The sequence below is a fragment of the Microcaecilia unicolor genome, chromosome 4 (assembly GCF_901765095.1).
Source record: "Microcaecilia unicolor chromosome 4, aMicUni1.1, whole genome shotgun sequence".
Classification (NCBI taxonomy): domain Eukaryota; kingdom Metazoa; phylum Chordata; class Amphibia; order Gymnophiona; family Siphonopidae; genus Microcaecilia; species Microcaecilia unicolor.
Genome location: NC_044034.1, coordinates 197,947,066 through 197,974,523, shown reverse-complemented (window position 1 = coordinate 197,974,523; position 27,458 = coordinate 197,947,066). Strand labels below are relative to the sequence as shown.

Below are 27,458 nucleotides of genomic sequence, written 5' to 3'. Positions count from 1 at the left end.
AAAAAATATGTGAAATACCTAGCCTAGCTCTGCTGAAAAAGCATGTGATTAGAAAGTTATGTTTCAATCATTTTTATCATGTATGAATTTCTGATATTTTCCCCCCATGTGACTAAACTAACACATAGTACTTCTACCCCAACAAATAGAACTTAACCTTCCCTCCTCTTCCCTTCCCCTCCCACGGGAGGCTATGGCATCAAATGAGCATAATAACGCAGGGTACAGAGCAATATCTCCAAACGGGAGTCCAAGTGAGTTAGAAACGCACTCCAGTCTTCATTTTAAAGTCTGTAATTCCCACCCTCTCTACTCACAGTAACGTTATCATACGTGCATGCCACTGCGATACTGTAAGCCATTCTGAGAGTATTGCTTGTTTAGCCACTACAATAGCTTTGCGTACAAAAGCGGTAAATCCTGATGAGAACAGGATGGCCCAGGACCAGCCCGCTTTCCACATCTCAGAAACATATTGTACTAGCTCCTTCCAAAATCGGACTATGCCTTTCCAGGACCAAAACATGTGCCCGAGGGTAGCCCCCGGATCCCTTCATTTGAGGTACTCTCCCCAAGGCGAAATGTAGAGTCGAAGAGCAAATTTGTATTGTAGCTCCCAGTGCTGCGTCATGTTCATTGTTTCTTTGAGTTGCTTTTGCAGCCCACCTAAATTCCATTGCAGTACTCTAGGTGGCTTAGTACAATGTAGGATTGTATCAAGCTCCGGAATGTTTCCCTCGGGAAGAATGGTTTCACGCTTTTGAGTTACCACATTTTAGTTGTGGATTTCACGTGGCTCTCGTGTAAGGTTGCAACGGTCGATTGTAACGCTTCTGTGAGTTTAATCCGATAATCTTTTCCATGATCTTCTTGTTGCGTTCTTTTGTATTTATTGAACAAAGCCTCTTTTGCTCTTATTTTGTTACATTTGTACCCCGCGCTTTCCCACTCATGTCAGGCTCAATGCGGCTTACATGGGGAACTGGAGGGTTAAGTGACTTGCCCAGAGTCACAAGGAGCTGCCTGAGCCTGAAGTGGGAATCAAACTCAGCTACTTATTTGGCGATCCTGTTTCTTTTGTTTTTGTTTACTTTCCTTGCGTAAAGATCAGACACCCTATTCATAACAGCCTTTAAATTTGACCACTGAGTTTCCACTTCTTCTATGCCTTCCAATGCCGTTCCTTCTTTAGGTATTCCATTTTATCAAAACCAGTACATCTGAAATCCTGTACTTTGAGTTTTGTGTGTCCACATCCGCCTTTGCCCTTATATCAAACCATATCGTGTAATGATCACTATTACATAGGTGGGCACCCACCTGGATATTGAAAACACTTTCTCCATTTGTGAGCACTAGATCCAGCATCGACCCTTCCCTCGTGGCTTCCTTCACCATTTGTCTGAGCAAGGCACTTTGACTGGCGTACATAATCTCCCTACTTCTTTCAGATTCTGCAGACAGTACGTTCCAATCCACATCAGACAAGTTGAAATCTCCCAACAGTACATAAGCATATAAGCACCACCACGCTGGGAAAAGACCTAAGGTCCATCAAGCTCAGCACTCCGTCTCCTACAGCGGCCAATCCAGGCCCCAAGAACCCAAAATTTAATAACTATGAATGGACTTTTCCTTCAGGAATCTATCCAGGCCCCCCCCCCCTTTAAACTCAGCAAGGCCAGCTGCCGTCACTACTTTCTCCTGCAATGAGTTCCAGAGTCGATGCGCTGAGTAAATAAAAAAAATGTTCGATTCATTTTAAACCTAACACATGTTAATTTCATCTTGTGTCCCCTGGTTCTATTATTGTTAGAAAATGTCAACAAACGCTTCACATCTGTCCGCTCTACCCCACTCATTATCTGTCATATTTCCCTTCAGCCGCCTTTTATCCAGGATAAAAAGTCCTAGCCGTCTTACCCATAGGGTAGTCGTCCCTTCTCTGCACCTTGTCCAATTCCTTTATTTATTTTTTTTTGAGGAGGATACCAGAACTGAACAAATTTAATTACCTCACTAGTTACTCCTATCTCTAGAAAATGTATAAATATATTGAAAAACAGCAATCCCAGCACAGACCCCAGGGGAACCCCACTATCTACCCTCCATTGACCGCCCAGGTGCGGTCCTCATGTTTGTTTTCCATCCCTTTTCTAATAATGCTCAACATTCTGTTCGCCTTCTTAGCCTCCGCAGCACATTGAGCTGAAGATTTCAACAATGACTCCCAGATCTCTTTCTTGGTCCGTAACACCTAAAGCGGAACTTTACATAACATAGCTGTAATTCGGTTTCCTCCTTCCCATATGCATCACTTTGCATGTGTCAACGCTGAACTTCATCTGCCATTTGGAAGCCCAATCCCCCAGTCTCATGAGATCTTCTTGTAATCTTTCACACTCCTCCTGCGACGAGACGACCCTGGATAACTGCGAATTTAATTACCTAATTACTCCCATCTCAAGGTCATTTATAAATATGTTAAAAAGCAGCGGTCCCAGTTTGACCCCACTAACTACCCTTCGTCTAGCTTCTCTGTTTGTGCCGGAGGTCTGTATTTAACCCTTGTGTGGATACAGCTTCCACCTTCTCTTTCCAGGATGATCCATAAAGCTTCTTCCTTTCCCCAGGTTCCCCGCATTTCAGCCGCTCTGATATTGTATCTCACATACATCGCCACTCTTCCACCTCTTTGGCCCTCTCTATCCTTCCTAAAAAGATTATAGCCCCATGTACTAGCAACTATATCCAAGTTTTCTTCAAACAACAGGGCTTGAAAGCCTTGAACCTACACCTTAGTGCTTAGTGAGTTTAGTTGGTTTTCTATATTTAGGTGACCTTTCCCTCTGCCATTATGCCATTGGGGTGACTTTCCAAATTCCCTTTCCTTTTGTCACCCCCGCTTTCTATTTTAAATGTCTAGAAACATACTGTTTGAATTAGGGAGGTTAACAAACTGGCAATTACCCCAAAATTAACTGGGTAAATGTAACATCAGGACATGCTTGACGAAATGAAGGACTAAGACAAGGAAAAATTCTAGTAGAGCGCATAATCTGGTGTGGGAGGTACTGGTAGTGGGCCGCTTGATAACAGTGATTATAATATGATCAGATTTAATACACAGAAAATCAAATACGTTAGCGTTTAACTTTTAAAAGGAGACAAGATAAACAGCTGCGAGGGTAAAATATTTACATCAGGCATGGATACTTTTCAAAAATACCATCCTGGAAGACCAGGTAAAATATATTCAGTATATTAGAAAAGGAGGGAGGAACCCAAATGATAGCCAGCATGGTTAAAAAGTGAGGCGAAAGAAGCTGTTAGAGCTAAAAGAAAATCCTTCAGAAAATGGAAGAAGGAACCGACTGAAAATATTAAGAAAAAGCATAAGGAATGCCAAGTCAAATGCAAAGAGCGACTTTGGGAAAAAAAAAAGATTGCACAGTAAAAAAAGTTTTTTTTTTTAATCTATATATTAAAAGTTAGAAACCGACAAAAGAATTAGTTTGACCGCTTGATGACTGAGGTGTAAAGGGAACAATCAGGGACGACAAAGTCATAACGGAGAGATTACATAAATTCCTTGCTTCGGTCTTCACAGAGGACGATTTGGGAGATATACCGGTGCCCAAAATGGCATTCAAAGCTGACGGGTCGGAAAACTGAATGAAATCTCTTGAAACCTAGAGGATGTAACGAGGAATGGGATCCTTTGATTAGATTCCGTAATATGTGTGAACCCATATTTGATATATGGACCACAGATCCCGGAATTTCTACTACTGATTTGACAAACCTTTTCAGGATAGGTCACATAAAACTGTCTCAACAAAAGATTACAAAAGGTTTTGATGGAGTACCTACCGCTACTCCTTTATTAGAACCTATGTAAATACAATTTTCCGATCAGGAATTAACTGCTTCTCTGTTATATGCTCCTTCATACCATGGTAATTTACTTGGAAGAGATTTATTGACACAATTCCGATTTCCCTGAACCTACTGCTAATTCGTCCCTTATCCTTGTTGTTACTCTTCAGACCGAACAAAAAATTGCTTCATTTCTTGACAGATTACCCGATTCTCTTTGGGCTACCCCTGCCTCCTTTATGTACAGTTCTTACGATACCCCATCACATTGATCTACTCCCTGGCTGTGATGGACCTAAAATTTCACAATATTCCCTCAAACCCGAGGTTATGCATGGCGCTCAAGAACAAGAATCTTGCCTCACCAATCTATTACATTGCTTTGAAGGGGTGAACAGACATATGGATAAATGTGAGCCGGTCGTTATTGTGTATCTGGATTTTCAAAAGGCGTTTGACAAAATACCTCATGAAAGACTCCATGAGGTAGTGTCCTATTGTGGATTAAACACAGGTTAAAAGCAAATAGAAAGTAGGGTTAAATAATATTCTCAATGGAGGGTAGATAGTGGGGTTCCCCAGGGGTCTGTGCTGGGATTGCTGTTTTTCAAATTTGCTGACAACACAAAGCTATTCAAAGTTATTACATTGTTAAAAATTACAGGAGGATCTTATGAAATGACAGATGACGTTTAATGTAAGTGCAAAGTGATGCATGTGGGAAATAGGAACTCGAATTTTAGCTACGTTCCACGTTAGGAGTCACAGACCAAGAAAGGGATCTTTGCGGCGTCTCTGCTCAGTGTGCTGTGGATGGAAAACAAAAATAAGGACGTTATAATGGCTTCGCATCGGTCCATGTTGCCACCGCACCTCGAATATTGTTCAGTGTACTTCATAAAAACGCTCCCGTGCATATCTTACCTTTGCTCCCTCCAAAACCCGCCCAAAACACACTGTTCTTCACTGCAAAATAGTGTTTGTCTTTTGAAAGTGAGCTCCATAGTAACATAGAAGATGACGGCAGATAAAGAACTTTAGGGTCCATTTAGTCTGCCCAGCAACTCTGATATGGCTGTGAAGTAGTATAATAAATGGTGCCTTACTGATACCGGAGAGTTAATAGCTCAGGTCCTGGAAAAACAGTATTACTTCAATATCTCCTAAATCTTTAGTGGTGAAGAACTTTGGGAACAGGAGATCGGACACTTCTTCATGCCAGGGTAAAACTTGCAATGTGGACACTGAAGCGAGCCTGGTCCTGTTGCATTGCAGGTTCCAAATAAACAGTCTTGGTCTCTGCGGAGGGAAGGAATGAATGAATGAATGACTACTGCGACTCCATTTGCCTCTGGATCCTGTGCAGCATCTCTTGCATCCTCCGTAACTGAAAGACAAAAAAGTCACCATTGGTGCCAAGCTAGCTCAAGATTCCCGCACATGACAGGATGTATCAGTGAAGAACTAGTTCAAAACCAGCATAGACACCGACTCAATTTCAGTTTCGATTTTTACATCCGAAACCAACCCAATCTCGAGTGCAGAAAAACGTGGGGACATTTTTGGCAGAAATCAAAACTCTTTCCCCCCCCTCCCCCTTTTGGTGCCCGCCCCAAGCATCAGTGGCCCTCCAATTGGTGTTGCTTATGACAGTGCCAATTTCACTATGGTTGCTAAGACATCCTGGCAGGAAGTCTCGGCAGCTATTTTAATGCAGCGGTAACGGTAGCAATGGGCAGGAAAATTTTGGATTCTTTCCTGCCCCTTAAAAGTCCAGTAGAGGGTCCGGGAGCAGTGGCTATTATTGTTGGGGGGGGGGGGGCACGGGGGCTGCATCTTCCACTGGGGGGCGCAGGGGGCCAGGCATGAATTTTTGGTTCTCAGAGGACAAGCAGGCTTCCAATTCTCATAACTGGGTAAATGATCCGCGTCACCCAGGATTCGGCACTCTAGCCAGCATAGTAATAGTTTGACAGCCTTCTGGAGCATGATCTGCGTTCCAGATATTCCTAACCACTATTATCCAGTTTCTAATTTGTGAGTCAAAATAAGAGAAAAACTTGTTCACATCAGCTCATATTGAAAAAGTATTAGTGTATTAGCCTTTTGATGGTCCTTCTCCATTCTCTTTTCTCGTGAGCACTGAATAGGGTTACCATATGGCTCCAGAAAAAGCAGGACACATTGGTCCAATCCAGGGTTTGCTTCCATTGCTTCCATTGGCTCAACATGTCCGTGTTTTCCTCTGTCTTCACTTCACCCTCACCTCTTCATCTTTCTCCCGGATGAGTTTCTCTGTTTCTTCTTCTTCAGTTGTCTGGATTGGGAAATCTGTTCCACTTTCTCTGGTCAATTTACTAAGAAATAAAAACATAAGCTTATATTTCATCAGTCATTTGAGAGCTTCCTTCCTGTATAATTAATTGAAGAATCCCAGGTAATACCACCTCCCTGTGTGATATCACCTGCAGAATGTGTGATTTCACTATCTCCCTGTTTGATATCACCTGCAACCTGCACCTTTTCACTACGTCCCTGTGTAATCTGATAAACTTCCTTTGTGTTATTTGCTTGGTGGGAGGGAGTTAGATGTGAAGGTGAGAGGGTGCTAGGGAGGGAGACTAGACTTACAGGAAGCATGACAATTAACAAAGTAAAAGTTGTAAGTAGTCTGCCCTCCTCTTCTGATATTTTATAAGAACTTTCCCTGTTGTCTGGTGGCACCCTCCCCCATAGCCCGACCTGACCTTCCCCTCCCCAATAGCTTTCTGCACTACCTCCCTCTCGGTCCCTTTCTCCAATATTAAAAAAAAAAAAACAACTTTCCCGGCCTGCCAACATTCAGAGAGAACTCGCTTATGTCAGCGGCTATCCAGTAATTTTCAGTTGCACTTAACTGGTTATCTTCGCTGAAAAAGACTGGTTAGCACTTGAGTGCAAGCCTTCTGTCAGCACATAAATAGGACTGCATAAATAGCTGCCCTACCTTTTTGCAATAATGCATGGCTGCTTAACTGGGCATGCGCTAGCCAGTTAAAAAAAAAAAAAAAGAAGAAAAAAAGAAGAAAAAAACAATATTAAATGTAGGCGACCTGCTTGGGTCTGGCATTGAATATCCAAGATCGATGCAGGCGCAGACATCAACAGCATTAATAGTGTCTAGTGGCACTCTTCCCCCTCCCCCAAACTGATCCCTTCTTCCCCTCTTAATTATATGGTAGACTAATCCCACCCTCAGGATATAGGAAAATAGCTACTCGGTACCGGTTGGTCATGCTTTGAATGCACTGTGCCCGGTAGTTCTCATAATGCGTATCTCGCGTCACATCCTTCAGATCTTGCATGTGTGTCTTTACCAGCATCGTCCGCAGCTTTATAAAATCACTGTGAGATGGATTCTCTACTGCAGACCAAAAGGAAGTTAAAAGAAGAGATCACAAACATTACGCCAAGATTCGACTGAGACCCTTACCATTACCTCATCTGGGAAAAGACTCCCTCCCATAGTGCCTGACTTCAAAAGAAATTGGACCCTCCTGTAACCACCTGATTCCAGTGCTGGGTGAGACTACTCTCATAATCCCTTGGGACCTCTCCCACAAGACCCATGCATGGCTGGGAGTAAGCCCCTTCCTATAATTGTATGACCCATAAGGGAATAAAAACTTTTTCTAATTATAGGTAGTCAAACTTGTAGGTTAAGATGTAGACTCACGAAAGGGATAGAGTATGCTAAGCATGGATTTTATAATGGCAACTGCACGTACAACTGCGGTTATAGAGTTACAAGTCTGCATATACACACCTAACTTTAGGTGCAATCACTTACCCCATATCAAAGGCGCCTTTATTGCTAGTTAACACCAATTATAAGCTCATTCTTTAACTAATTTACATATGCAACTTTCTGTGCTAAGCATAAAGTTGGGCATCCAAGTTTATGGAATCCAGGGATAAATGTACATTTTATTTATTTATTTATTTTTTTATTGTTTACAGCATACTTAACGCACTCCCTAATGAGGGGACGCTCAAGGTGGTCTACAATTTAAATTACAATTAGAGAAGCTCACTAAGACCTGGTTTTGATTCCGTAATTCAGCTTATGCTCCCTGGGCTGGGCTGGGTTGGGAATTCTGCGAATATAGGCCTCATAGTCTGGGTGAGTAAGGGAGTTGCGGACATTCCACGACAGTGGTATCCGATGTTCAGACTCAGGGTACAGTTATATTAGGTCTGTGAGGCTGTCCCTGCAGTGGCTGTTTTCAAGAGGGGATAAAAAAAAAAAAAACTGGATATGGATTGAAGGCGCCTGATGTCACAGTGCCAAGCAATCAGGGCCACTTCTGCTGAAAGCCAAAATGAACAGGTGGACCCTGCTGAATCAAAGCAAACATGTCTGTGACTGTGGTAGGAAGAAAAATGGGAAGACTGGGTGGGCCCTGTTGACCGTTCCATTTGAATCCCTGATAAGAATGATTTTATCACAGCTTATCATATACAAACACTACCCAAATGGTCCAGAATTCTTTTTAGAAAACTGGTCTAGCTGCTCATCTGAGAAATAAAATAATCGTTTTATTAACGATATGTGGGTCACTATTTAGCCTGCAGGGATCACTTACAACTAGATATTCAGTGCCATTTTGTACCTGGGTTCCGGCACTTGATTGGCAGCCACCGGAATTTATCTGGATACTGCCAGTACCCAGAGAGGTATCCGGGCAGATTAGGGTGGCCCTTTCTGTCACCCAACTTGCTCTGAGAACAGTCGCTGAATATCGCTGCACCCACACTCCTTCCTTGAACTGTCTCACAAGGTCTAGACACTGCCGGCACCATCCAGTTAAGTCCCACAGAATATCAAGGAACGAATCAGTCAGCTGAACATCAACCGGATAATTTTTAACAACACAAATCAGTCCAAGCAACAGTATATAGTTAGGTAACCAAATAGAATGGTGGAATCAGTTTGTACTTTCTGACAGTGGCTGAACTGAAATGTTACAGAATCATTTATACCCCAAGCAGGTTAATAAAGAGAATGTGGTTCCTGAGGGCTGCTTCTAAGACGTGCCTAAAAGTATACAACATGCTGCTCATGCTTTCTGAAAATAGTGAGCTCTTAAAGACTTTCATCCGATGTTATGTGATACTTCTTTATCCTTTGATACTACATTTGTCTCAATAGACCTGAAGTGTGATAGAAATTCAGAGGCGTGCAATATTCCCTCCAGAAGTCCCTCAGACTTGTAGAGAACTTCAAAGTGTTTTGAAGGCTGTGGTTACAAACCTTCCACGACACTCCAGGGGTACAGCCGGCCTCGTACACATTTGCCATCCTTTTCCACCACAGTGTTGCTGCCAATCACAGCAAAGGGGATGCATCTCTGAAACAAGACAACACACAGGTAGAGTGAACCAGCACATTCTTTTGACCTAACGACCTTTCTCTATATAACAAAACAGGGTCTCTGCTCCTAGGACCCGTAATCCTAGTCAGTGAAACTAGGACTAGTAATGCCTTAGCCTCTCTCTGAAAGGAACATAGGGGGTTTCACTGACCCCGCCAGAAGAAGGGCATAAAGGTACATACTGATTCCCTAAATGTCATAAAGACTGATAACGAAACCTTGGGTATGATATTCAGAGAGTGAGGTAGCGGTCAGTGTTGAGCCTGAATTTTCAAGGCTGGACTTTTTCTGGTGACTGACGTTGAATATCCAGTTGTTTTTTGTCCCATTTTAATTTAACCGGCCAAGCCAAAGATATACCTGCTACTTTGGGTGCCTAATTTGGTTGCCAGACTTAGCCGGTGATGTGCTGGATATTGGCAGCTTGATAGTTATATCATTTGATATAACCGACAATTTGCTAAGCGCTAACCGGCAATATTCAGGCGGAGATAGTTAAGTGCCATTTAACTGACTATTTAAATGGTTTTAAATATCAGGCTCGGTGAGAATCTGCCAAGGCGGAAGTATGCAGAGTTCCAATGACAACAGCAATAACAAAGGAGTGGGAAACAGATCAGGCTTCCTAGAGACTAACGAGGAGACTTCAGTTCATTGTAGGTAGTTTATTGGTGAACATTCAATACAGTTCTGTGTTTCACCTGATAGCCTTCATCAGAAGTCTTTAAATAAAACACATAACAACATCAAACGGTCAATAAACATAGACAAGAGGATGGAACAATGTTGAAACCGTGTAGGCAAATTTTTTTTATACCAACTCTATAATGGCAATTGCACACAAAATTGCCTTTATAGAAAAAAGTGGGTTTGTTAATAATATAAAACAAAGAACAGCAACATCCTAGGGCATACAAAGGTGTACCGGTACGTTGCTTGTGCCTAAAGTTGACAGTTGAGCAGAAAACTGATCGTATTCCACTGAAAGCTCATGTTATTGCCCCCTTTGTAAATGTAAATTACAGCATTTTAAGCGCGAAACCCCGGATTCTATTTCGGCAGAAGCTCAAGATGTGCATGCAAATTAAATGAGTAACGAGCCTTAACCACCACAACCAATTATTGAAATTAATTGGCACCACTTAGGATTTATGTACACATCTGGCTGTGCGCTATTCTATGAAACATGGCACCTAACCCTACTAGGACATAACTCAAAAAGGGAAGTGGCCATGCGCGTGTTAAGGGCATTCCGAAAAATTGCACTCCTAACTGGGGCTCCAGCATTTACATCAGGCTTCCAGCATGTAAGTCTTGTGCCAAGTTAGGCACGGGAATTACTGCTAAACACTAGTCTATAAAGGGTGTGCTATATTTTTTCATTACATATTTTTGGAGCACCAATTATAAAATTTACTCCTAAGTTTGTAGAATAGCACCTAAGTGCAGTTACGTGCATATTATTTATTTGTTTGTTTATTACATTTGTATTCCACAGTTTCCCACCTATTTACAGGCTCAAGGTGGCTTACATAGCGCCGTGGGGTGAAAGCCAGTGAAGAAACAAATATAGATTGATGTTTTTTTTAATGAAATAGATATGTACAGACAAATTAGGGAAACATAGAGAGGGAGGTTATATAAAATTCATTATGTTCATAACAAGTTTGGGTTTCTTTAAGTTGCTGGATTCAGGTAATTAAGTTGTATAAAGTAATATGAAGAGCCAATTAGCCCCAATTACCACATGAAAGCAATTATAGCTTTGTAATGCCAAGTGACACCAAATTTAACAACTGTTAGGTTCACAACTGGCACTGTTCTGTAACTATACTACCCAAAATTCCTCACTAGTCTACAACCTATACTCCAGGAGGATGAATTACTGAAAGAGATATTCCCATCCCCACCAGTACTGGCCTTCTGACAGCCACCCAACTTAAAATACAAGCTAATCAGAAGTAAACTTCTATCACAGACAAAAAAGGAACAGAAGGGCACACTTTCCTGTAATTTATCCAGTTGCAAACTATGCCAAAATATTTCACAGGACCCCAAAGTCATCCACAAAGGAAAGATATTCAACATAAAGGGATCTTTCACTTGCTCATCTTCCAATGTGGTATATATCATTCAGTGTAAAAAATGTAATAAAAGATGCTATATTGGAGAAACAGGCCAGATGCTTAAGATGATTCAATTAACATAGACATCACATGAACAATACTGGTGCCAATAGGGCTCCCACCCCTGTTGGTCAGCATTTTACAGGACCAGGACACTGTACGAGTGACTTCACAGTGAGAATCCTGAACGGTAACAAGAATGTAAGACCTTTGAAGTCAGAATGACTGACTATTTTAACACCCAACAGAAAGGACTTAACAAGGATCTGGGGTTCCTAGCCCATTATAAACCATAAAGCTGGGAGTCACGTGATGCGGTGGGAGCATTAAGAGTGTTTTTGTGCTGCTCCGAGGGCCCCGCTCGTTCCCGACCTATACCGCCACAAGAAAATTTGTAAAAACTGACCTGGCATTGTAGGAGAATATCTCGTTCCTATGCCACTGGGAAGCACAAGAAAAAGCTCTAAAAGCGAAAAAGAAAAGCTACTTGCGGCTAACAGCTAATCCAAGATGGCGACCGCATCTCCGCAAAGCGAAGCGGAATTCACTGCCCGACAACTTGCGCAACTGGTAGCAGCGTTAGGAACTGCACTCGAGGGCCGACTGGAGAAAATAGATGGCACCTTGACGGACATAACAAGCAGAACGGCAGAAGTTGAAAAACGAGTATCAGCCTGGAGGATGCATGGCAGCAACGCGGCGAACTGGATATAACAAGCTTAAAGCAACAGCTAACAGCTCAAGCAGAGAAGCTAGATGAACTGGAGAAAAGGGCCAGGCGCTGCCTGAAACCATACCGGACAAAAACCTGGGCACAGTGCTCTCCAAATAATTCACCATATCAGACAGCAGAAGCCACATTGTATTGAACGGGCCCACAGACTAGGGAGACCAGGTCATCTTGGATCTAGACCCAGAGTGGTCATAATAAAAGTTCTTAACTATCTCCATAAGAAGAGATTCTACAGGGGTACCGACAGAAAAGAGACACCTTAAGATATACGGACAACCAAATCAGAATATTCCAGGATTACTCAGCTAGTGTGCAGGAGAGGAGACGATAATTCCATCCGATTTGCTCCTGTTCTCAGGGACGCTGAAATCATGAAAGATGGAAAATGGAAATCCTTTACTTCAGAACAATCAGCGACCCATCAAATGAACTGGTGAGTAGAGTCTGTACTTGATACGACCATTTTTCTAGGTCTGATAACACTCTCAAGGTCTCAAATTCAAAGATGGCAATTGCCAGAGGTTAAATGTAATAATGATGGGTCCGGGGAAGGGGGGGGGAGTGGGGCACTCAGCACATTGTGACTCGGCCTTGATGGGGAATGCCCTTTCAAGGTATTTCTTAGGAGGAGGGGAAGAAATGGGTAGACTTGAGGATAGGGGGAGGGATAGGGGTGGGGGAGGGTGTTGAAGGGGATAGGATAATTAGAGAGGGCAAGGGGGGAGGGGATATTACTGGTACCTACAATTACACGAGAGTTAGATCGAATATTGGTCTCCTACTACATTTACACTCCTGGGGAGAGGCTGGGCCCCGGGGGTAAAGTCAGGAAATATTATTGATAGTATCTCCAAAATTGAAGAGACATTAGCTGCTCTGGAATAAGGGTCTTGTCCTGGAATGTTTCTGGCGATGGCCAGTGAAGCGATATAAGATCCTTAAACTTGTACAGTGCTGCGTAACCCTGGCAGCGCTATAGAAATGCTAAGTAGTAGTAAGTAGTAGTAGTAAGATCCTATCCCAGCTATGGCGACGCAACATAGATTTTGCATGTTTGCAAGAAACAAAACTATCAGACACTGAGCATAGGAAACTGTCAGCAGTGAGTGGGTGAGAGCCACTTCTCATCCTCGTCGGGCTCCTCGAGCGGGGTTGCAATACTAGTGCGCAAAGGGTTACCTTGCACCACCGCCCTAATATATAAAGATACAGAGGGACGTATAGTGTTAATACGTGTTAACTACCAAGGTCAGAGCTTCTATCTGTGTGCTATATATGCTCCAAATTCTTTCAGCCCAGGTTTCTTTCAGCCTTTAATAGCGCTAGGGCTGCAATACACTGATGTCCCCTGGGTGTGGGCGGGAGATTTCAATCACGTGCAAGACCCGACCTTGGATAGATCATCGCCCACAGCTATTCCAGGGTGGGTAAGGGGAGGGGGGATATCTGAACTCTGTAAACACCTGCATTTAATTGATCCGTGGCGTTCTCTCCACCCTACCACAAAAGACTATACCCATCAGTCCAAGGCTCACTAATCTTGGTCTAGAATTGACTATATCCTCATATCAAGTCCAGCAGGACGTTATTATTCCCATGGAAATTTCAGACCATAGTAGAGCTCGATTTAAGGAATGGAGGGAGGGTAACTAACCACTGGAGATTCCTTGCTTACCTTTATAGAGACAAACAACTTTTAGACCACCTACTGGAAAATGGAAACTGTTTGAGGACACGAATCAACCTTCAGTGACTCATCTGTATTATTCTGGGAAGCCTCCAAGGCGGTTATGAGAGGGAAGTGATAGCGTTTCAAAAGTGCTAGGAAAAAATGACTAGCGGTGGGCATTTTGCGACTAGAAGCAAAGAGGAAAATATATAACACACCCCACTCCAGATAACAGGACTCCATGTCAGCAGCCTGGTAGCGCTCAACTCTCTTATTCATGAGCAAGCTATGAAACAGTTAGTAGCTCGGCGGCTGAACTTCCAAGGCTTGGGAATAAATCAGGTAAAACCTTCCCAAAGATTCATCCCAGTGATAACGAATCCCAAGGGGGACAAGCTAACTAAGTTACAAGATATAGTTAATATATTTCCGGGAATACTTTAGGGAAACGTATAGTGCCAAAGATAGGGTTCAGGGCCCCCTGACTCGGGACTACCTAGAAGATGCAAAAATGCCCCAATTAACAGAAATAGCCCGCCAAGCGCTGCTAGCACCACTTGAAGCGCAAGAGGTTCTCGAAGTAATAAAAGCTTTACAGCCGGGCTCAGCCCCAGGGCTCGATGGTTTCTCCAATGAGTACTATAATATGTTGACCCCTCAGTAGTGTGGAGCCTTGGTAGATTACTTTGAGGTAGCGGTGACTAGGGGATTTGTTTTTTCACCAAGGAGAATGAGGTCCTAATAACATTAATCCCCAAACGGGTAAACAAAGGACCAAGTGGAGTCCTATAGACCCATCTCCTCATCAATGTAGATGTTAAGAGTGCTAGCAACCAGAGTGACGGCCCACATTCCATACCTAATAGGAGAACACCAAGTGGGGTTTGTCAAAGGCCGGCAGGCGGTAAGGCAGGTTCGGAAAGCACTACTTGCAGTGGCCATGGACAAGTTACGGGCGACCCCTTATTATTAGTTAGCTTAGACGCGGCTAAAGCCTTCGATAAGTAATGAAGAATACCGAGTGGCTGGTTTCTAAAAGCAATTCAGAGGCTCTATAATAACACCACCGCACAAATACTGATTAATGGTACTAGATCTACGCCTTTCCGGGTAGAACAGGGCACAAGGCAGGGATGTCCACTATCTCCTATACTGTTTCTTCTCTACCTGGAACCTCTCTTACAAACGATTCTGCTAGACCCAGATATACGGGGATTCACACTCCATGGCATTTGATAAAAGTGGTAGCTTTCGCGGATGATATGTTACTTGACGTTATAGATGAATTTGGGTTTTTTTTTTCGGGTTGCAATTAAACCTGCATAAATCATTAGACCTTCCGATTCAGGAGGAGGTGAAGGTGGGGTGGGAAGACATTCCCTTTTCAGTGGGCCGCAGGTAACCTTAAGTATTTACGGGTCTACATCCCAAAAGATTTAGCAAACTTGTATAAAGAAAATATAGGCCCCTTGAAGACCCGAACAAAGAAAATTTTGCACGGTTGGCAGGGTCTGCCAATATCACTAAAAGGGAGAACTGCAAAGTTCATCTTCCCGAGGTGGACGTACCTGCCATACTGGGATACAGAGAGGAGAGGTGGCTCTATAAAACCCTTACTGTTTTCTTATGGCGGGGTAAACGGGCACGCACAGGCTTGAAAAACCTCATGAGGCCCTGTTCGGGGGGGGGGGGGGGGGATTGGGACTGCTTGACTTAAAACTTATAGCGATAGCATGCGGCCTGTGGCACTTATCAGATTGGTTTTGATCAAAAGAGTTATTTTCTTGCACAGGAGTGGAAACCACATTGATGGCCCCAATGGAATTTGCTTATTGGCTCCATGCCCCAGCAAGGGAACTCCTACCACTGGGACAGTATGGGTATATTTTAAATCCCTTGCCTAAAAATGGAAATGGCTGGGTAGGATGTACAAATGGAATAAAGCAATAACTCCAATGCTTCCTATTAAAGGTAATTTAGCATTCCCAGAGGGGGGGGGGGGGGGGGGAGGATCCGCTTTGTTTAAGAAATGGGAGATTTGTGGAAATCAAATATTTGTTTCAGGTGGTGTCTAAGACGGGGTATATTAATACTTCTTCAAAGTCCTGTGTGAAGAATTAAGGCTGGGACAGAAAGACTATTTTCAATATATACAGCTTAAACAGTGTGTTAGATCATTACCTGCAACAGACCTTACACAGCAAATATGGGACTCCATGATGATCTACTAGCCCTAGAGGCCCAATTAAAAGTGCAACTCCGCTATTTCCTCCGCCACCTTCGAGACCTGCAGGGGACATTAGATAACACATGTGTATCACAACAGTGGTACCAAGAACTGAGGTGGAAAGCCCAACTCTGACAACTGAAACTGTGTCTGACGGGCGGTGCACCAGGTGACAGAGAACGTGGCATGGCAGGAAATGCAATACAAATTGTTTGCGGCTCTACATCTCGCCACACAGGGCTTTTAAAGCGACCATCAGAACCACAGATGATTGCCCAAATGCGGCATGTGGTAGCCTCTCTAGGCCATATGTTTTGGTTCTGCACAATGGTATTTCACTTCTGGATAACACTGTCCCAGATGTGGAAGATACAATGGCACCCATCACCAGGTCAACTCTTTCAGGTTTATAACATCCGAGGAAAGCCACCCGAGGGGCGGAAAGCTTTTTTGAAAAGGGCGACCCTGATGGGCAAAAACGAACAATCACACAATTATGGCTACAGCCAGAGCCGCCTGGAGTCCCACAATGGAGATGAGCTATAATGCAATGTTGCATTTTGAAAGAAGAGAGTGGGAGACCTGGCTTCAAAGAGAGGAGAATAATAAGAAAATTGAATATTCTCATTGTGTGATGTTCAACACGAAGTTTATACTATGTATGTTTATATGTTGACCGCTGTAGTGTGGTTTTTTGTCACCAATAAATTGTTTAAAACAGGGGCGTATCTGAACTGCGGCGGTAGGGGGGGCCAGGGCCAGAGTGAGGGGGCACATTATAGCCCCCCCCCCCGCCGCCGCCGCCGCCATTGCCGATCCCCCTCCCCCCAGCCGCTACCATTGCCAACCCTCCCCCTCCGTTGCTCGCTTACCTTCGCTGGCGGGGGACCCCAACCCCCGCCAGCCGAGGTCCGCGTCCTCCTGCCGCTGCCGGCTGCCTTTGGTGCTTTCATTTGTCCATTGAAGCTGGCGCCAACTAAAGTTTCTTTTGACTCTGACGTCGCTGCACGTTGTACGTGCAGGACGTCAGACTCAGAAAATGTTTCTGAGTCTGACGTCCTGCACGTACAACGTGCAGCGACGTCAGACTCAAAGAAACTTTCATCGGCGCCAGCTTCAATGGACAAATGAAAGCACCAAAGGCAGCCGGCAGCGGCAGGAGGACGCGGACCTCGGCTGGCGGGGGTTGGGGTCCCCCGCCAGCGAAGGTAGGCGAGCAACGGAGGGGGAGGGTTGGCAGCGGTAGGGGGGTCCAGGGCGAAATCTGCGGGGGCCCAGGCCCCTGAGGCCCCACGCAGATACGCCCCTGGTTTAAAACAAACAAACAAACAAACAAACAAACCATAAAGCTGTTGATCACCCTCCCCTCACCTATCACACCTATCCTGTTAGAATATCAATGATATGCTTTGATGACCTGTCAGCTAGCACATTTGCTTATTTCCGATCTGACGAAGAAGGGCAACCTTCGAAAGCTAATCATGAAATGTATTAAGGTATGTCTAATAAAAAAGGTATCATATTTTCTTTTCCATGTTTTATTTTGTTTGATTTCTATTGATAACCTTAAGAGTGGACTACACGGCTACCACACTCCTCACTAGTCAGATATTTTGCACATGAGCATCCATGACAGATATGCACCCAAGTACTATTTATTTGTGACATTTATTATATCGCCATTTGCCATCTGATATCATAGCAGTGTCCATATTTCTAGAAAGTTAGTGTTACAACTCACCACAACTGTAAGAGGGAGGGGGAGAAAGCAGGTACCATGTGCAAATGTCTGGAACATAAGGACATGTACTGATGCCAGCTCTACAGCGATGCCTAAACACAATATGCATGTGTCTATCTGGTTACACTAGTGTTCTGTAAAGGAAAGCAGGTGCTTCCTTCCCTTTTAGAATAAGAGCCAATCAGATGCCCTCTGGCATCTGTATATATATGTATATAGGTATACATAGAATTGTCTCAATATTGAACCATGATATGTCTAAAAGACATACCACTATGCCTCCTGTCTTCTTTTCTCATATAGAAATGCAGGTACGCTGTGACTTACTGTCTTAAACTATACAAAGTCCTCGCAGACATGGACATAGGGCATAGGCTACTTACTGATTCTGGTGCCAAATTTAGACAGGTGCCAGAGCGGTGCTATTGTAACAAAGCAGTCATTATATTTACTGAAGCTTAGCACAGAACCTAGGAGCTGAGGTGCAGTCTCAGGCCTTGCGGAATCCTGGTGGTAATCCTGTTTGAAGGAGAGGGTGTGGCTTCCACAGGACCCAATAATATGCACCAGCTCCGAAGGCATGCCAGGAATCAGAGGATTGTAATGATACCAACATACACAGCTGAAGATGAAAGGGAAGGGAGTTGGAAGCCACGCCATTACTGATGATTACTGATGATGAGAATGCTTTCTGGGAGAAACAAAACCCATAACAAAACCTTAAATAAACTGTAATGTGGGAAGACCTACCCCCCCCCCCCCCAACACCACCTATGGGCACTCAGACTTTTTAACCCATCCTTCAGACCTTCTACCTTCAACCCAGGTCTTGCTGTTTAAATTCGTCATCTTCATCAGAGTCACAGTCGGGGAACTGATATATCTGGATCTCATTATGCTCAAGTTCCTCTCGGATCTGTGGTAGGAAGAGAAGGTGTTACTGAGACCTCTCTGTACTCTGTCCTCAATGCTGACCTAGAGCCACAAAATCAAGGCATAGAGGGATGAACAGAGAAAAATACAGAGACAGACAGGATCAAAGGAAAGGAGAAAGCTGGACCCTACTGGCAGAAGAGAACATTTGACATTATTTTTGTAACATTTCCTTTGCATGTGTTGAGGCTGACTCTTTATGGATATTTCCCATATGTCTAAAATGCCTCAGAATGAAGTCAACTCCACAATGAATCCACAGTGATCTGCACTGGAAAGATGAAAAGAGCTACCGGGGTTACGCAGCGCTGTACAATTTAACACAAAGGACAGTCCCTGCTCGAAGGAGCTTACAATCTAAATGACAAAAAAGTGCAGTCAATCAAATTGGGGCAATCTAGATTTTCCTGAATAGATGAATAATGTTTCGGTGCCGAAAGCGACATTGAAGGCTTTGGAGCAAGGATTTGAGAGGAGGAGGCTTGGCTTATGGGTTAAGGGAGAGGCTTGAATTGTACCTGATCGGAAACCAGTGAAGTGAGGAGAGGGGTGATGTGAGTACAGTTCCCTCTAATTGCAAGCAGACGTTTAATTGTGGGTGCTACTACCAATACTGGCAATTCATAATTTAAACACCAACAAAGCAAAGAATAATAATCCTTCATAGGATACACTGTTTTTCCATCTGAAAACACTGCGGGAACACATTGCCCACCTTCTGCTTTCACCCTTCTGCTTTCATCATCACTTTTGTCTTCTCCCTTCTCAGCTTTCAAACATTTATTTCCTTCCATTCTGAGTACACTCTCTGTACTCTCTTGCACCTTCTCCTGCTCTCCACTGGGGTTATCAATCCTAATCCTGGTCCTCCCATCAGCTCCACCGCGATGTCTCCAGTCCTAGTGTTTGTTCCTCTCCTTCTTCTCTCTCTGTGCGCTGTGAAATGCCCGCTCTGTCTGCAACAACTTCCTACATCCTCTTTATCTCTCTACTCTGGTTGCCCTGAAGAATCTGCTTCAAACTGTGGCCCTGTGTCATGGCGGTTACCTTTTCTCCCATATTCCTCAATTGGTTGGCCGTGGAGGTGGTGTCGGGCTACTACTTTCACCCTCTTGTAGAGTCTGTCCTTCACCTCAGTCCTACCTGCCTCTCAAAGTAGCTGTCATTTATCGACCCCCCCTTATAAGTCCCTTTCTTCCTTTTTGATGTCTGGCTTTCCTTCTTTCTTGAATCTTCATCTCCATCCTTATTCTTGGGGGTTTTAACATTCTTGTGCTTCTCAGTTTCTCACTTTAACATAATTTTATTTATTTATTTATTTATTTATTTATTTATATGTTACATTTGTATCCTACATTTTCCCAACTATTTGCAGGCTGAATTCCGGTATGAACAAATATAGAGTGATGTTGTGGTAGACTAAAGATCAAGACACATTATAGAATCGTAGGGAGAAAGAATTATGTCAAGTACGAGCTTTGGTTTTTATATTTAAACGTTTTTTATTGAAATTGCAAGAACATAAACGGTGCCATACAAGGTTCTGCATTTAACATTCATCAATCCTCAAACTAATTATACAATCATTAGTCAATAAACATGTATCATTTTTGCTTTTTTAAAATACAACCTGTTTATTATTACTCTCATCAGATTAAACTTATCCAACCCCCACCCTCCCCCCAACCCCCCCCCCTCTTCTTCCCCCCTCCCTCCCTCCCTCCCTCCCCCAGACCTGGAGATCTATTCAGTATAATCCATGGAATTATCCTTCATTTAAGAGTAAACTACGACCTCTATGGCTTAGATTTCGCAAATAAGGACCCCAAACAGCCAAGAACGTGACTCTCTTGTTCTTTGAGAGCCGAGATTCTCTAGCCTCCCAAGAAGCCAGCTGGTGCAATTGGTTTTCCCAGTGCCAATATGCTGGAGGATCTTTAATTGTCCAGTACTGTAATATACATTTCCTGGCCAGTAAACTCATCTTTCTAAGCAATATTGTTTCAAATTTATTCAGCCCTCTAAAGGACCCCGGGATATCCAAAAGCAATTGTTCAACTGTCCCTGAAATCCGAAGCCCCTTTTCAATACAGGGCAGCTCCAAAACATATGTAGCATTGTGCCAGGATCCTTTCCACATTTAAGACACTCTGGGCTCCGATTCTCTCCCATATGAGCTAGTTGTACAGTAGTCACATATCCCCTATGAATACAGCGGTAGGCACATTCTCTTAAGCGAGCATCAGATACTAACAAAGGTATTCTGCTATCGATTTAGTGATATTCCATGATATTACTTCAACCCCCAGTTCTTTTCCCCATGCACTCTTCAATTTGCTATAATCCCTGGGGGGTCGCCATCCTGATATTGTTTTATGGAGCAATGATATCGTAAGTTCGCCCTCACCCAAAGAGTGAAAGAAATCATGTACCTTATCCCCCAGCTGGGATCTCAAAGGGTCTCCCGGGAGAGAGGCAATGTAGTGTTGCACCTGTCTTATAGCAAATCTGTTACCCCAGGAATTGCCTACTTTCCCCAGTATTTCTTCTACTGTAAGGGGCTGCCCATCTCCATCCGCCAGGTGTGCCCCTTCTTTGCCCAGTCTACAAATGTCGGCTTGACAGGCCTGGTAAGAATTCACAATTCCTACATATTGTTAACAGATCTGTTATTGCAGGATCCCCCCCTAGATGTTGTATGAGCACTCTCCACACCTCTCTAAGCGGCCGCAACAGCACATTTTTACGTATTCCTTCCGGCAGATCACATGCTTTGTGTGTAAGAGCGAAAATAGTTGATAAGTTCCCAGAGTGCCGCCTCCAACACAGTAGGGGTGTATCGCTGTGTTTCCAAGCACCAGTCTCCTAAGTAACGCAATTGGCATGCCTGATTGTATAGTTCTAAATCCGGCATACCCACCCCTCCCCGACTCCAGTTACCCACTAAAGCCGAGAAGCGAATCCGTGGTTTTTTGCCCCTCCAGCAAAACTTTGATGCTAATTTATAAAAATTTTGTAAGTCCTTTCACGTAAAGCCCCCTAGGAAATAACACCATTTTAATCAAGTGCACTCTACCTAGCATTGATAACGGTAAATCCTGCCATCCTTGTAACACCTTCTGGGTCTCCTGCAACAGCCGATTTATATTAAGGTCATACAACAATTAAGGTTCATAGGCATCAAAATTCCTAGATATTTAAAGGAAGTTTGTGCTTCCGCAAGGGAAATTCGCCTCTCCGTTATTCCATACGTCCTCCGAGGAGGCCAAGGCCTCTGACTTCTCCAAATTAAACTAAGGCCCCGCGTAGTCTCCGTATTCGGAGAAAATCTCCAACAAAGCCTCCAAAGATTTCTGGGGGTCTGACAAGTGGACCAATATATCATCGGCAAATGCCGCCACCTTAAAGACCTCTCTCCCTAACGGTATCCCCGCTACCGCCCTTTGTTCCTCAATGTCTCTCAGTAATGGATCCAATGTTAGTACAAATAACAGAGGCGATAGAGGACAGCCTTGTCGGGTTCCCCGGCTTATTTCAAAATCCCTTGTTGTTATCCCATTGACCGATATTCTGGCCTTCGGTTTTGCATACAATGCTTTGATCCCTGACAAAAATCTATCCGTGATTCCATATTTCTGAAGGACAGCATATAGAAAATTCCATTTTACTTTGTCAAAGGCTTTTTCAGCATCAAAGCTGATTAACAAAGAGTTTTTATTCCCTCGCTTTCTAGCTTCTAATGATGTTAAGACCTTGCGAACATTCTTAGTAATTTTTCGTCCCCTTACAAACTCCACCTGAGAACTATGCACTAGTTTCGGCAAGAATCTCGCTAATCGATTTGCTAAAATCTTAGCCATCAATTTCACTTCATAATTTAGGAGCGAAATAGGCCTATATGATTCAGCTAACTCCGGATCCTTCCCTTTTTTGGGGAGTACTATAATACACGCTGTATTTAGATCCGGAGGCATCCTCTCCTTCTCTATTAAGGTGTTAAACATTGCGGCCAAGGGTTCCGTTATTTCTTCTCCCATGATTTTATAGAACTCCGCCCGGTACCCATCTACTCCCGGCGCTTTAAGCAGTTCACTTTGGCTAATCGCCAGATATACCTCATCCGGCGTAATAATAGTATTAAGCCATTGCACTTCTTGAGGGGATAGTTTTGGTAATCTGATCTGATCTAGGTATGAGTTTCCCGACAGGCCGTTATCAGGCGGGGCCTCGTATAACCTTTTGTAATATTGGTAGAAATTCTCACTAATCTCTTTATCCGTATGGATTTGTTCTCCCTGCCCCTTCTTCATAGTCAAGATCCTAGCCTTGCCTTGTTTGGTTGCGATTAGACGCGCCATTAGCCTACCACATTTATTCCCGTGTTTATACAATTGATATTTGTAGTATGTTTGTGATTTCACTGCCTTATAATGAACTATTTCATTTAATTTCGTCTGCAAAAGCATTAAATGTTGTCTGTTCTCGGTAGAGGCCTGTTGGCCATACCTTCTCCTAGCTTTGCACACTAATTGACTCAGCCTCATTAATTCTCTATTCCGAGCTTTGCGTTTATGTGCTGTATAGCTGATAATTTCTCCTCGAAATACTGCCTTAGCCGCCTCCCAGTACAAGACTGGATTTTCACATGCACTGCATTGTGTTCTTTGTACTCTTGCCAACTCTGATGTATAAAGGCCTTAAAACCCTGGTCCCGATATAGCTCTGCAGGGAACACCCATCTCCCTTCCGCTCCTTTTTCTTCCTGGGGCGCCCAACTCATCTCCACCCAGGCATGATCAGATATCGCATCTGCTCCTATAATCGATTTCATCACTGAACTGAGCATCTGTTCTGAAATCAACAAATAATCAATTCGCGCCTGTGTGCCATGCGCCTGTGAGAGGTGTGTATAGTCTTTTCCCTGCGGATTAAGTATCCTCCAGACATCCACTAGCCCCACCTGACGGCAAAGATAGGCAGCCCCTAGTTCCCTGATAATCTCTTGCCTCCTAATCCCCGTGCTGTCCATCATGGGGTCCATTACCATATTAAATCCCCCCCTACTATTATGGGTAATGCATTACTTATTAATAGTTTCGAGGTGATCATCTTGTAAAACTTCCGCTCATATTGGTTCGGAGCGTATACATTGCCAAATAGCACATTCTGGCGCTGTATATGAGCCTCACAAAGTATGAATCTACCACCTGGATCAGTGAAGTGCACTTTCACATTGTCCGCTATTCCTTTTCGAAACAGGATGGCAACCCCTCCTTTCTTTCCCCTGTGCTGCTGCATATTCACATTCCCCCACCCACCAAGTTCGTAATTTAGCGTGTTCCCCGGCTGATAAGTGGGTTTCTTGGAGCAGGGCTATGTCAACTTTGTGTCTTTGTAATTGTTGCAAAATTTTTGAGCGTTTTATAGGGGACGAGATCCCTCCCACATTCCATGTAACTACCTTTAGGGGTCCCATTTCATAATCATTGCCTGTTCATAAGATGTATACCAATTATTCAAGGAAAAGGGGTGTCCCAGCCCCCACCCCTCCTCACTCGCCATCCTAAGCCATGTAATATCCTTCCAAAATCCTAATAGTCGTGTCCCCCAGGTCTCCCTCCCTCCCCTTCCTCTAATCCCCCACGCTTCTCCCCTTCTAAATCTCTCTACTCCCTTTAACCCCAACCTCGAAATGAGACCATCACGTATAACGCCTCCTACCCCCTCCCTCTCGTAAGCTAAGGTGTACGAAAGTACTCTTTCTGTCCCCCTTTCCAGTGTATCTCCCACTTACAATCGCTTTATCAACTTAATCTTGTTAACATCAACACAACTCAAAGAGAGACAAAGAAAAGAAAAGAAAAGAAAAAAAAAACAAAAAAACAAAAAAAAAACAAAAAAAACCACCTCATTTCAAAGACCTCATTTCAGAGTTCTCAAATGTCGCTTCATCTGCAAGAGGGCTCCTCCCCGTCTCTCTACGGTGCATCTCAGGGGCTTCTCAGCACCATCACTCTGATACGTGCTCCAGGTCTTTCTAGCAAATTGTCACTGCTCTTCAGTATGAAATTATTTTAAAGTCTCTCAAACATATATCTCAATTCTCTGTGATATTCTGTTCAATTATCCCGGTCTTCTCTCAGAATGCGATCTATTACAAATCCCCAAAGGCTTTTAGTTGTTCTTCTAGTTCTCCTAGGAGTTCTTCCAGGATTTTGTCCCTCTTGCCAATCCAGCAATTCCAAGCCCTCAAATTGGGTTCTGAGATCCTTCAAATCAAGTTAACTCTTTGTAATCCAATTCCTTTTGTGATTTACCTTCTGCAATCCCACCTACCATGGGATGTCTGTATATCCTTCTTATGCCATCACGGTCAGCGATGTTCCACAGAATTCAAAAAAGCGTGTGCCTGCTCTACTGTATTATACACCTGCGTGTCGCTTGGTAGGTGACCTCTAATTAGCTGGATACTGCAGTGCAAATCGGATTTTCCTTTCAAAACGTTTTGAACATATAGGAGAAAACTTCCTTCTCTGCATCGCCACCGCCCCAGCCGCGGAATAGTCTTGAAAACATAAAATCTTTTATTCCCTATTGCAGTTCTTGTTCTTATCCGCAAAGCCTGTAGTATTGCTTCTTTGTTGCAAAATTTAAGATACGGCAAATCACCACTCTCGGGCGTGTTGTTTCTATGCTTCTGGCCCTACACGATGTGCTCTCTCTACCTGAAGAACTCCAAGGTCCTCTGGGAGTTGTAGTTGTTCTGTCAGCCATTTTCTAGGAACACTAGCAAATTTGTTGTTTCCAGTGCCTCAGGTAGCCCACAAATCTTAAATTGTTCCTCCGGGATCGGTTCTCCAGGTCTTCAAGCTTCCCTTCATAGCCTTCCACCATGGTTTTGAGCTTAGCGTTTTCCTCTTCCATCTTGAGTACTTTATCTTCAAGGGCCCCCGTGTCTTTGCTGATATTCCATCAGGTCTTTAGTAAGTTGGCCCAAATTTTCTTGTACCAAAGTATTTTGCTGTCTATAGGTCCTAATCGTCGATCTAGCATGGGTTCCTAAGCGGCTGTCACCTCCGCCTCCACTTCCGCCACCCACACTGAACGCAGGGCGTCGCGGCCGGGCTCGATGGAGCCGCCATTTTTTCTTCGCCGGCTCGCGTCTTTTCTTTTTCCCTGCGAACGTTATGATTAGCGCCGATTTTATACCTTGGCTTCTTGTGTAGGATGGTGTGTTCAGCGATCTTTTTTATCCGGGCAATTTCCGCGATTTCGAGGGTTTAGCGGCAGACTGGCAGGAGCGGAGGTTTTTTTCAACCGCTCCTCGTCATGGCGTCACGTGATCTCTCACGAGCTTTGGTTTTATTGTGTTGCATGGTTCAGGCATTTAAATAGGATCGGTAGGGTATGCCTTTTTTAATAGATTAGTTATTAGTGATTTCCGGAAGTTTAGGTGGTCATACCTTGTTTTCACGGCGTTTGGTAAGTTGTATACTTATATAGGAAAAGCTGTTCGTGTTGATCCTGTTGTGTTTCTGGTTGGTAGGTCTATGAGGTCTGTCATGCCGTTATATCGCTCCATGGTGCGACCTCACCTTGAGTATTGTGTTCAATTCTGGTCACCGCATCTCAAGAAAGATATAGTGGAATTGGAAAAGGTGCAGCGAAGGGCGACTAAAATTATAGCAGGGATGGGAAGAAAGATTAAGGAGGCTAGGGCTTTTCAGCTTGGAGAAGAGACGGCTGAGGGGAGATATGATAGAGGTATATAAAATAATGAGTGGAGTGAAACAGGTGGATGTGAAGCTTTCCAAATATACTTCACATGTACCCATTCACCTCCACTCATTATTTGATCTCCCCTCAGCCGCCTTTTCTCCAAGCTGAAGAGTCCTAGCCGCTTTAGCCTTTCCTTCCCTTAGTCTCAACCCTCCTTCAATCCCTGCTTCCTTTTCTTACTTTTCTGAAATCACTGAAGAAGAAACTGCACAATTTCTTTCCTACTCAATACTACCTGTTCCTCTGATCCCATTCCTACCTACCTTCTTAATACCATCTCTCCTACTCTCACCCCTTTTATCCTCAATCTTTCACTTTCCACTGAGACTGTTCCTGATGCCTTCAAACATGCCGTAGTCACACCACTCTTAAAAAAAAAAAAAATTCGACACTACCTATCCTTGCAACTATCGCCCCATCTCCCTTGTCCCTTTCCTATCCAAGATACTTGAACATGCTGTTCACTGACTGTCGTTGACTTTCTTTTATCTCAAGCTATTCTTGATCCACTTCAGTCTGGTTTTCGCCCTCTTCATTTAACTTAAATAGCGCTTACAGGTATCCAATGACCTGTTCTTGTGTCATTTGTGAGCCCTTGGCCCAGAGTACTCTACAAACCCATAGAGTATCCAAAAGAACTGGACTGGATTGCAAGTGGAGGAGAACTAAGGCAGTTTATTGGCAGCAAAATTAAAGCAAGACAAAACAGCTCAGAAAACCATGAGAGGGAAGAAAACAAAAGCAGCCTAGTTGCACATCCTAACACTAGCTAAAGCAAAACATAGAGCAAGCAATAATGGCAACAAGAGACTAAACAAAGGCCCGACCTGGCGGAACAATGGAAAGCAAAGGGCACTTACAGAAGCGGTAAGACTGCTAGCAAACAGATAAAGGTCAATTCTGTTAAGACTCATGTAAGCTGCGGGACCTCCACGGCAATCTCTCTCAGAAGCAGGC

General features: G+C 43.7%; 1 protein-coding gene across 1 annotated transcript; it reads right to left on the bottom strand.

Moving 5' to 3' along the window:
• Positions 1 to 5,209: 5,209 nt before the first annotated feature.
• LOC115469662 (septin-4-like) lies at positions 5,210 to 25,646 on the bottom strand. The gene is made up of 7 exons (XM_030202452.1): positions 25,548 to 25,646; positions 18,612 to 18,705; positions 11,666 to 11,673; positions 9,173 to 9,269; positions 7,144 to 7,282; positions 6,146 to 6,236; positions 5,210 to 5,266 (listed from the first exon to the last, which is right to left on the bottom strand). The coding sequence occupies exons 1-7, from the start codon at positions 25,644 to 25,646 to the stop codon at positions 5,210 to 5,212; spliced, it is 585 nt and encodes a 194-aa protein (XP_030058312.1).
• Positions 25,647 to 27,458: the final 1,812 nt, after the last annotated feature.